The sequence below is a fragment of the Artibeus jamaicensis genome, unplaced genomic scaffold (assembly GCF_021234435.1).
Source record: "Artibeus jamaicensis isolate MK-2021 breed Jamaican fruit bat unplaced genomic scaffold, CSHL_Jam_final contig_3174, whole genome shotgun sequence".
NCBI lineage: Eukaryota > Metazoa > Chordata > Mammalia > Chiroptera > Phyllostomidae > Artibeus > Artibeus jamaicensis.
In genome coordinates, this window is record NW_026521738.1 from 1456274 (window position 1) to 1467714 (window position 11441).

Here is an 11441-nt window from a genome sequence, read left to right on the forward strand (position 1 = left end):
TCATTAACTGGGCTATAATAGCTCTGTCCTGGCAGTCTTCTAGACCTTATAGGCAGATTTTGTTCCTTCAGGTTACAAGTTCAGTTGTTATTTTATAAAGAATCTTCTACCCTGGCAAGTGTAGCTCAGTGAACTGAATGCAGCCTCTAAACCAAAGGGTTACCAGTTTAATTCCCAGTCAGAGCACATGCCTGGATTGCAGGCCAGGTTTCTAGTAGGGGGCACGCAAGAGGCAACTACACACTGATGTTTCTCTCCCTCTCTTTCTCCCTCCCTTCCCCTCTCTCTAAAAGTAAATAAAATCTTTTAAAAAGTCTTCTGTGCATATACTGGGACTTAGGTCTTTTAGGAGTCAGAATTAGGAGGGCAAATTTCAAAAATTCCGTGGATTGGTTGGCTTATAAACAACAAACACTTATTTCTCATAGTTCTGGAGGCTAGAAAGTCCGGATGAAGGTACCAGCAGGTTCTGTGTCTGGTGAGAGCTCTCTGTCTGGTTCATAGATGGCCACCTTCTCGCTGTGTCCCTGCTCATGGTGGAAGTTACAGGGAACTTTCTAGGGACTTGGAAGGGAGATGCAAACACTGGGTCTATAGAACTACCCACTGATGACCATTGTTAATGTCTAATCCAGCATTCAGTAAGATTTACATATTTGAATATCAGTTCAGTGCCATAATCTTGACCCAAACATAGCCCAGGTCTCTCAGGGCTACCAGCCTTCTGTTTACAATATGGTCACCCTAATATTAATAACAGACGATGCCCTTCACCTGTGATTGAAGAGCCCAACCTCTTGCTAAGCCCATTGGACTAATTTTTAAGTTTCCCCCAGAGTGCCTAAGAGGTGGCTAAGAATTTGACCTTCGATATTCCAAAAAGGACCTTTTCTCTCTTCTTTTTTCCTCTTCTGGGCAGCTGCTGTCATTGAACCCCTGCCAAAACAGCCAGCGCTGCCTCTTCCAATGGGAAGAAGGGGACTGGGCGCCCACAGCTGAGCTGTCTTCACCACCACCAGCTTCCCCTCAGACGCCGCCATCATGGCCACTGACTGCGGAGCTTCCAGGGCTCATAGGAGCACAGATGTCTGGACTCAGTGCAGAAATGGGGAGTGTGTCACTCCCACGCTTTGGTGTCAATCATTCACACTGTGGCCACGCATGCCCTGTTTTCTTAGAGAAACTGTGGTGACACAAAGGCTTTTGTCTTTTGTACCTTCTGCTGTTTCTATTCACAGTCCCCATCCCCACCCTGAGGCCTCAATCGTGAGCCCACTGGGACCTGACCTGGGCGGTGCTCTTCCCAGCCAGGATTTGGTGCTGGGTTAAGACAGTGCATCAGATTTCCTGAGCTTTGCCCTTATCTTCCTGCAAACACATACTCTGAGGGATCACCAGAAGGCCTTTGTCATATCTAAATCCCAGCAGGGAACCACACAAAACCTCACCTCCAAGAAACGGCTGAGATTCCTGCAAAACTTCCACTCTAGCTCAGGAGGTCCTTCTCAGAGAGAGGATATCCAACACAGAGGTCAAGTTCCCTGGTCTCCTAGCTCAGAGAATAACTTTCCACTGTCAGGCTTCCCTTTGGGAGGAAAATCATGATCCCTTCCCTAGTCCCTTCCACCCCAGCTGTTAGTGCTCCTAACTGTCCCCACCTCTCCTGCTGCTCTGCACAGCCTCAGGGAAGAGCTCGCTGGCCCTGAGCCCCAGGTCTGTGGGTGTCCCCAGCTGAATCACAGCCCAGGGCAGTACTCCAGCTCATTGTCTGTTCTCTAGCTCCCTGCAAACCTCTGTCCTACATTTCTCAAAGATCAGGAGCTCAGCCCTTTATCCTGCCTGGAATGAACTGCTGTCTGCCTAGGGTGGAAAATTAAACCCACAGTTGACCTGTATCTCGGCAATTCTTTCTACAGAACCTTTTTATCGGCCTGTGTCAGTTGTGGTGATACTTGTACCCAAGCTGTCCCCGATAGCCCTCTCCCTCACCCAGGCTGTCCCCCCAGGCCTGCTCCTTGAACAGAATTGTCACTGTCCATGAGCCTACATCCCCACAGCACTGGGCCCTCTGGCCTGTCCCCAAACCCTGTGCAAGTGGAACGTGAGCCTCTCAGGGCTGCTGTAGACTCCTACAGCAATGGCCAACTAGTGGTGTTTCCTGAGACTACCACTCGGACCTGCTCCTCCGCCTGCTGCTCAGGGTGACACTGGTGCTGAGCAGGGTTAACTGACTTAAAGGAGAGAGTAAAACTTAAAGTTTCATTTTAACAATGGGACTATCATTGTAAAAATTAATGAGGATAACACATCTCTGAGCAGTAGATTGAAAAGGGGGGTGCCAATCATAACACCCCTTCTTCCCACCTCCAGCCCCACCGCCACCAGTCCTGGCCACAGGAATAAGACTATGCCTCCAAATGATTCGATTAGGGTCCTTTCCCAGAAGTTTTTAAATTTGAAATTCAAACAAGAGCAGTCTCTTTCTTCCCAAGGATGACCATGGAGTAATGGGGACCTCAGTGCTGACAGTGGTATTGGATTCTGCCCTCATGGAGAAAGCCAGTGTAAGATGCTGAGGCTGACAAGGAGAAAGAAAAGTTGAGACAGAGGGAAAAAGAGTCTGGCCACCTTAAAATACCTAGTTCCAGCCACCCAAGATAAGAATATTCCTCCGTCTATGGTAAGCTAAGACAATAAATTCTACCCCTGTTAGACTAGGGTTTCATCACTAGCAAATACGCAGTTCCCAGCTAATACGTGCTACCATTCATTTGGCAGTTTATTATACTCTGTTTTACTATTATTATAAATGTTTTTAAGCAAATGTCTCCCTTCCCCAACAAGAAAATCACTTTCTTGACTATGGCAGTTTTGCCTTGGACCCCTTCCTCTGGTGAACCCATCCTGTGCCTGAACTGTATTCAGTAACAGTTATAAAGCAGTACACGGTTAGGAATAGGAACAGTTAATGACAGGTAGAAGTTCTTGTTAAAGTACTTCTTTTTTTTTTCCTGAACTTGCACCCAGATGACCAGTCAACAGGAGAACTACCTATATAATCAGGAAATTCTCTCATATTATGCATTTTCTCTGAAATAGTGAAATTGCTTCCCTTCTATTTATGGGCTTAGAATTTCCAATTAGGTTCTCACTTCTGCTAAGATTTTCAATAAGGTTCATCTTTTTCTGGGTGATGGGTGTTCTAACAACCTCCTCTCCTCGCTCTGGGACAAAGTACATCATGAGAGTGTTTATTAAGGTCGAGTCTGCTGCTCTGATGAGCTAAAAGTCATGTAAGTGGTCCTCAAAACTGGATGCTTTGTTGGAGGGGATAGTTTCTTTCACCTCAGCAGCCAAGCCCCTGCACCGCCCTGGTTGCCCCGGTGTGTTGGCAGACAAATGGGCCTCTTGTCAGTGAGCAGCAGCAAAGATGGAGACTCCTATCCACAGACTAGCCTGCATGTGACCCAACTGTATTATCTGGAAATTTTCACACTGTAGGTACTCCACTTGAAATCCCAACAATTTCTTTCCTTCTACGTATTAACATAAACAATGCTTGATACCCCTTTGCTGTTTACAAAAAAGCAAACACTCATATATCTGTGAATGTAGTATTTATGTTTTACTACTGATTCTCAAAATTAGTTGGGACATTGGGAAAGAATTTAATTTGGCTGCTGAGTAGAAACCAAAGGACGTGTTTCTTTGAAAAGATGCAATCAGTGGGCTGATGCTTAAACACGAATATCCGCACAGATGGAAATCCCAAAGATGCCCAGAATCCCAGCCTTTGCACAGCCTTGAGCACCAATGTCATCTGAAAAGGGGACATTTTTGAAGAAAGAGCATTAAGAAATACATTATTAGAATGCAGCAAACTAATGCCTCTTGTCAATGTCTTGACTAGAGGCTGTACATGTAATTTCATGTCACCCAAGATTTTAGCTATACTTGTGTAGCAAAGGAAAATAATATACTAACTTAAATAGAGTAACAACTCCAAGAAGTGATGTCTGGCTCAATTCAATTGATGTTATGCATTAATGCCACACCTATGTGTCTTTACTCATAAATACTAACGACCTTACAAAAAGAAAAATGTCTTAACTAGAAGTTTTTCTGAGAAGTGCAAATATATTGAAGCTAATTTTTTACTTTATCCACCTTCCACTACTCTGGGGAATTTTTGTTGCTGTTGTTGTATTCAGCATCTGTGGCCCAGCCTTTCTTTCCCTCTGGCCTTTCTTCTGTATTTAGAGACTTTGTGTAAAAATACCAGTAGTGACTGCAGTGACATGTGTTACCTGAACAACTCAGGGCTTTTATTCCCTGCCAGGGCCCTTTGCCTGCTTTTTCTTGGACCAACTTGATCCAGAATTCTGAGAATATTACTTTTCTGAGAGATAATTGACAAATATATCTGTATATATTTTAAGTACACACCATGATGATTTGATATTCATACACAAGGTAGAAAGATCACAAGATCAAGACGACACAGCCATCACGTCACATAGTTAACACAGGTAACTCTGCTTTCATGTGTGGTGAGAATGCTTATGATTCTTCTCAGCAACTGGCAAGCATACAATATCATGTTATTAACTGCAGTCACTGTGCACACCATGTACAGTACATTAGAGAATCCAATAGCCTTTCCTTCACACCCAGGAATCTACTTTTATTCCATCCTCTGTGTTAACAGGTCAGCTTTTCCACCAGACTATGTGTTCCTTGTGGGCTGGGCTTTCTCCACTTCTGTATCTCTCCTAACATTTAGCACAATGTCCATACATGGTTGGGATTTAATTCCTAAATTAAGTGAAACTGAGTCATGTTTTTTAAATTTATTTGTGTTTCACATAACACCTGGAAGAGTGTCAGGCACATTAGAGCTTTCAGAAAATATGTAATGAAGGAATGATTAATTAATACTCACGTGTCTTTTCAATCACTTCTCCCTTATACAAGGGGACATTTCTGCAGAGCTGCTCGATGGGTGACCCAAACACAAGCCATTTCAAATCTGTGATCAGAGACTGCAGTGGGTTGTACTTGACCCAGGTATATTTGTTGGATAACATGGTGTTCAGAGTCTAGATCAGTATAATAGAGATTAGGTAGAGATAAATTGACATAATCTGGTGTACCTCATTCTAAATGGCGACTTTTTCAGATTATTAAATAGAAGGTCAGGGGTCTCTAGGTATCACCTCTTTCTGACCACTTGGTCTTCAGAGAAGCCTTGCTATTACTAACATTATTTTGCTGGTGGTAACAGTGAAACTGAAGAGAGTGATTGCTGTGCCCAAGGTGGCACAAATGGAAAGCTATGGAGGGAGAAACACACCCCAGATTTCTAGCTTCATGCAGCATTTGTTTATTTTGGTTGTACTATATTGTTTCTTTGCACCTTGCATCATTGGATATTATAACTCCACTTCTTTTTTTGCCGTCTGCTATTTCTTAGAGCCTTGCTCTGAGGAAAGAAGTTGGGTAGCCCTTTCCACAGAAACACTGAAATTTATGAAAAGTTCTTGTATTTGAGGTTGTATGGTAGAAATCAAGCTAAGAGATGTACTCCAGCAACAAAAACAATAAATGTGAAAATACTAGTAAGTGGAGAGTAGTAAGGTATAGTATGATCCCTTTATCCTCTTCATTTTTCCATAGTCACCCATAATCCCTGGCTCAAGAATGGGAAGTATCTACCTGCATCTCATAGATGTATCGTCTGAGTTGGTCCAGGGCAGGGATAGATTTGTGGTCCATCTTCAGGATGTAGCACGCCCTTCGGGAGAACATCCTGGATGCGATGTAGTCCTGAGACAGCAAGAGCACAGTTATTGCCCCTCCCAACTCCCTGGGTTCTGAACTTGGTGAGAGTGACATATGAACCATGAGAAAGCCTTGAGCATGCACAGTGAGTACATGTGACTCCTCTTCAATCTGCAGTCAGTCCTGTCCACTTGACTTCTTTGACATAGTATTTTCACTTTTTTGCTTGTCATCTCTGTCTCTGAAATTGTGAGAACCCAAGATTTGTGCCCCACTTTTCATGTCTTGCAAGGGTCTGTAGTTTGTGATCTGAAGGACTGAGAAGCAGAGCTCTCTGGCTCTTTCTATTTATTTTGTCCAGCCTCTTCCTGGATTTGGAGAACATACAGTATTCTTTAGAACTATGCTTCCCAATATATTAGTTATTAGTCACATATAGCTCTTTAAATTTAAAATCAAAATCAATATAATTTAAAATGTACTTTCTCTGTCACATTTTTTAAGGACTCAATAGCCACAAGTGGCTAGCTGCTTCCCTATTGGAAAAATGCAGATGTTGAACATTTCCATCACCACAGAAAGTTCCACTGGATACTGTTGCTTTGGAAACTGTCCTTATCATACCTGCACCTACCTTCACCCCCCACACATACATGCTTCATATGTTCTTCCCTCCTCTGCCACCTTTTCTCTACCTCTGAAATAAGCTGTCTGGTTAGAGATGGGTTGGAAAAGTTGGAATTGGAAGAGCAGTTTGGGATGAGTACCATGGAGTCAGAAGGAACCTGAGGCCATCTAATCCTCAGCTAGGGCGGAACTCTTCAGAGTTTCAAATAATGATACACTCTGTAAGACATAAACCCTTCTACTTCCTATTTTTTCACTTCTCACAAATTGCCAGTTCCTAAAATTCAAAAATAGACAGGCCAAGTGTGACGATAGTGGAAGAGGCTTAAACCAAATCCTCACCACTCCATTTTTTAAGATACTTTTAGGATTTCTTTGGCAACTGCCTAGAAACAATTTCAGTACAATTTCCTATTAAACTGTATTTTCTCAAAGACCCCACACTCTCAAATGTGGAACTCCCTATACCAGTGGGGAGGAAGCACGTGAGGACATTTCCACAAGAAAAGGAGGAAAGCATATTCAGATGCCCAGGGAAGTGAATGATAACCCTCCCATATCCACTGGGCACAGCTAAAAGCAAACTCATAATGTTAGTGGAATAAACAGAAAACAAACAGAGGAAGACATGGATAAAGGACAGAATAAGTTTTCTGAGTAGGTTTCTGAGACTGTTAATAACAGCAACTAAAACTTGGAAATAGTTTGGTGTTTTTAATTAACATACTCGCCTTCTTACAGAAGAAGCATGATTTATTGTGTAGCCTATGTACCTACTTAAATGTGTATAGTTGTTCTGGATTTCTGGCAATTTGGAACTTTCTCATAATTGGTCTTTTTTGTATAATATTTTGTTTTAGAAGCCCTAATTCATTTTTACTTATCTGACAAATATTTTTGAGAATCTGTGTTCCAGGCATTGCTTTGGGCTTTGCTCATTCTTTCTGAGGCTGTAGTGAGACAATAGCATCACACTTCCAATTTCCACCTGAAAAGGTCAAGTAAACATGTGTTCCTGTCATGTTTTTTTCTTAGAAATGATTTTTGCTTGTTTGTTAATCAATAGGTTGATTATTTAAAAGGAAAAGCAGAAGTAAGGACATTCTGATGGAATTGCAGGACACATTTTTAAATCAAATGTGTCCAAAATGTCTGCCCCTCTGCCCTTCAGAAACCCAGTCTTGAAGAATACAAAAATTCCCTTGTTGCTTACATGTTTATAGTCAAAAACCGTGGTAGAGGAGCACCGTCCTGCATGGATGTTAACGATGGCGACATTTTTTTCACTGTCAATTGTCACTGTCTCTTGAATATTCCCACCATTGTTGTTTGGGCTGATGATGTTATATACCTAGATTGACAACAAAGACAATGGTTTTTCCACAAATCCCATGCATTTGAAAGGATCCGTCCCAGCAAAATAAAGCCTTCCACCTTCTACGAACAAGAAATTAAAGCCTAAAACATCTCTTCTGAGTTCCCAGACCAAAAACACATGTTAAAATAAGAATGTAAAACTCTTCCTCATAGCTGACTATATATTATATAGGAGAAGCAATGACATCACAGGAGAAATGAGATTGGCCATATTTTAAAGCAACTGTTTACATTTTTTAAGGTATTATAGTTGGAAAGAAATAATCGATCTTGTTGTTTCCATTATTTGTTATTTCTCGGATTCTATCCCAAATAATATGGACTTTCTACTGTCCTTCAATTATCTTGTTTCTTCCTTTTCCTTTCCCAACATCTCCAAGCTATAAAGTTCATAATGAATCAACTCACCTCAAATCCATAAGATTGTGTTCCAAAGGTGGCTAGCACCACCAGAAATAACACCTGAAAAACAGATCAGTCACTTTCATCCCTTATAATGTAATCATTGAAGATAGAGGAATGAGGGAACACTGAGCAGAACAAGCATAAACATCTCAGAAAACACACACCCAGAGACACTGGTGTGTGGTTATGGACCATCAACAGTCCATTTCCAAAGTATAAAGTACACACACATTCACTCATTTAACAGGTATTTTTTGAGTTCATGATTTGCCAGACACAAGGTTCTACCTCTGTCACCCAATCCCCAGCCCTTTCCAACATCAAAAACTTTTATGTATCATGTGTGTTCTCCTGCCAGGAAGAAGTTGGGGCAGATGAGCAGTGAGAAGTGACTGATTTGACTGTGGGAATACCCTGGTGTGATTCATTCTGGTTTCGAACTGCAAGAGGTTGATTTGTGTCTTCTGGTAAAAAGAGTGGGGGAGGGTGGTGGTAAAACAGTAAATCCACTAAAAGTGGATTTATGGGCAATAGAATGGATTTCTAAGGGAAACTATGAAAATAAGATGCTTTGGACATGATTAACTTTTGAGGTTGACATCAAGGGAAATCTCCTTGTTCTCCTACAACCCATGCCTTAATCAGACAAATGTTAGGCGCCTCAGCAGGCCATGGAACTGATACTGAGGCAGTTCTGACATTTTACTGTACTCGTGTGTAAAAGTGAAGTGCAATATTCTTATCCTGGCTTTATACAGTCTCTTCTGACATCACAGTGACCTGTACCATTATTGAAAACTGCAGCTGGAGGGGGTCTTCTGGAAGGCAGGTATTTTTGAGAACAGTCAGTGGGACTTTTCTATAGCACTTTTTATATTGCCAAAAACACTGCTCTCCTGATGACTGGGGGCAGTGTCTAGCAAAGACCTGTGTGCAGATATCCCACCTGCTCACTTGCATAGGGTCACGTCTTCTTTGACTTTAGGTGGCTCCGGTAGCCTCTGACACTTCCATGCTATTCTTTTTTTTTTTTTTAAACTTTTTTATATTGTTGTTCAAATACAGTTGTCTCCATTTCCCCACTACCACTCCCTCCCACCCTCATGCTATTCTGTTAGTGGATTTAATACAGGGGTGTGAACAGGTAGATGGAGGACTGACTACCTTAGTGATATTATTAGAGAGAGCTAAGGAAGTAGCCCCAAATAACCACCCATCCAACACTGAGATTAATATTACACAGTCATAGGTTTGTGACTCAGGTTAGGTCTCCTCTTGGAAAATCAAGAGACTCCTGGAAGAAGAAACTCTTTAAACTTACAGTCTTTAGCACCTTATGGGGAGGTACTTATCATTCTGCTTTCTCACTCAGCTTCTATAAGGAATAGAGACTGGGGGAAGGAGTTCTGATATAGATCAGAACATAGTCCAATTGCCCGTGGAGCACTGCGGTGAGGAGCTTTGGGAAAGAGTGGGATCGGGGCTGCGGTCAGCTGGAGGAGTAGGAGTGGTCATGACAGAGATGCTTTGTCATGATTTCTCCTGTAAGTGGGGCCTATGCTGGGTAAATTTCAAGGTTAAATTCCAAATTCACTGGCTTGGGAAAATCACATTCTTCTATGCCTCAGTCTTCTCATCTGTAAAATTGGGTAGTACTACTTAGCTCTTAGAGTTGTTGAAGTGAATCGATGAAATTATTCATGTGAAATGTTTAGCATAAGGCCTAGTATACATTTAGGAAATGATTGCTGCTATTATTACTATTCTTAATATTACTGATATTATTATTTTTAAATTACTACTTCTCTTTTAGACAGTAAATGCAGTTATTCTAAAATAATTACTTTCCCTCTAAAACTCATAATAAAAATTATTATTAAATATCTTCCAAATTAAAATTCTCTGGATATTTCCAAAAAAATTTTTTTAGTAAACACCTCAATAAGTAGACAATAGACAAATAAATATTCAACTTAATATGCAACACTATTCCTGACAAAGATATCATTAATTCAATCACAGAAGCTCAGAAGCATGTACAGTGTTTGTCTAAGAACCCTGAAATCCAGGACATATTGGGTATGAACATTCTTTGCAGGTAGCCACCATAAGAGCATAAAGAAACATAAGCAAATACTCACAAGGATTTTCATTTTGTCTGAAGGGAAATGGTGCTGGAGCAAGTAAGGCTGCCTGGAGCAGCTTCTACCCTTTATATTGGCTTTAAAGTGTGGAAATCTCTTTCCAACCTGATCATTTTGGAGAAACCTGTGTCATATCTGACACACCCCAGCAAACTCCTTTATCAGGATTGCGACCCAACCACATAACTTAATATCAATGACGTCCATTAGTCAGTAATGAAATTCACCGCTTGGTTACTCTGTAAACGTTCCCTGCTTATCTGCTCTCTGTTGCACTTGAGAGTTCAATTTCCACCCTTTAAAAACATTGCAAGATGTTTGTTTTCCACAAACTTGTCACAGACATATAAGGGCATATTCTTAATATTGCCCTCTGATGGTAAAGTCCTCTCCTCAGACCTGAGGTGGGCCCCACTCAGTGTCTTTTTGTCCCTGCTTGCTGGATTCCTCCATCTAAGGAATAGACATGAGACTGGAGGCAAGGACAGTGGTTGAGGGGAGCCTGTTTCGAGAACAAACAACCTTTTACTTTATTTCTCCTCCCTTTTAGAGTTTGTTCCAATTTCCAGAAATTCATGAGAAACAGGGCTCAGAGATTTCTCTACCCAATTTCCAGGGTTAACCAAATTTTTACATTAAGCATTGCCCAAAACACAGTGAAAACTGTGATTTATAGATCTCTTAGTTATCTTGAGGTGTATTGAAAAATTCTCAGATTCAAAAAATAAAGAGAATAAAGTTTAATTTGTTTCATTTTTATAATGCTACAGTCAAAAAAATCTAGCTAGTGGAAGGTGGGATAATGAACTCAGAAGGTGGAGAAATACAAAAACAAACAAGAAATTACAAAGGTGTTACATACTGTGAAGCACTACAGTAGGTGAAGAAGTAGCATGTGTGACATCCTTAATCTACAACTACACTGACTTTGGGGCAATTTGGGGATTTCCTGGTTCACTGGGATTCTGCTCTGCAGGCTGTTTAGCTGGGGTAGATGTAAAATGTGATTTTTTTTCTTAAGCTTTCTGAGATAGCAGCAGCAAGAAGGATTACAGTTTTGTGGTGTGTCTGTCACTTTGCTCCCGTATCTGGCTCCAAAATGCCCCC

General features: G+C 41.3%; 1 protein-coding gene across 1 annotated transcript; it reads right to left on the minus strand.

Moving 5' to 3' along the window:
- Positions 1-3600: 3600 nt before the first annotated feature.
- Positions 3601-10398, minus strand: GKN2 (gastrokine 2). The gene is made up of 6 exons (XM_037130886.2): positions 10332-10398; positions 8194-8247; positions 7622-7759; positions 5716-5826; positions 4943-5099; positions 3601-3820 (listed from the first exon to the last, which is right to left on the minus strand). The coding sequence occupies exons 1-6, from the start codon at positions 10341-10343 to the stop codon at positions 3738-3740; spliced, it is 555 nt and encodes a 184-aa protein (XP_036986781.2). The 5' UTR covers positions 10344-10398; the 3' UTR covers positions 3601-3737.
- Between the last annotated feature and the right edge of the window lie 1043 nt (positions 10399-11441).

Excerpts from the sequence above, each read along its gene's own strand:
- GKN2 (XM_037130886.2), bottom strand. Across the intron at positions 5,827-7,621 it reads CGGTTTTTGACTATAAACAT|GACTACATCGCATCCAGGAT; the intron begins GTAAGCAACAAG and ends TTGCTGTCTCAG. Across the intron at positions 5,100-5,715 it reads GATACATCTATGAGATGCAG|ACTCTGAACACCATGTTATC; the intron begins GTAGATACTTCC and ends ATACTGATCTAG.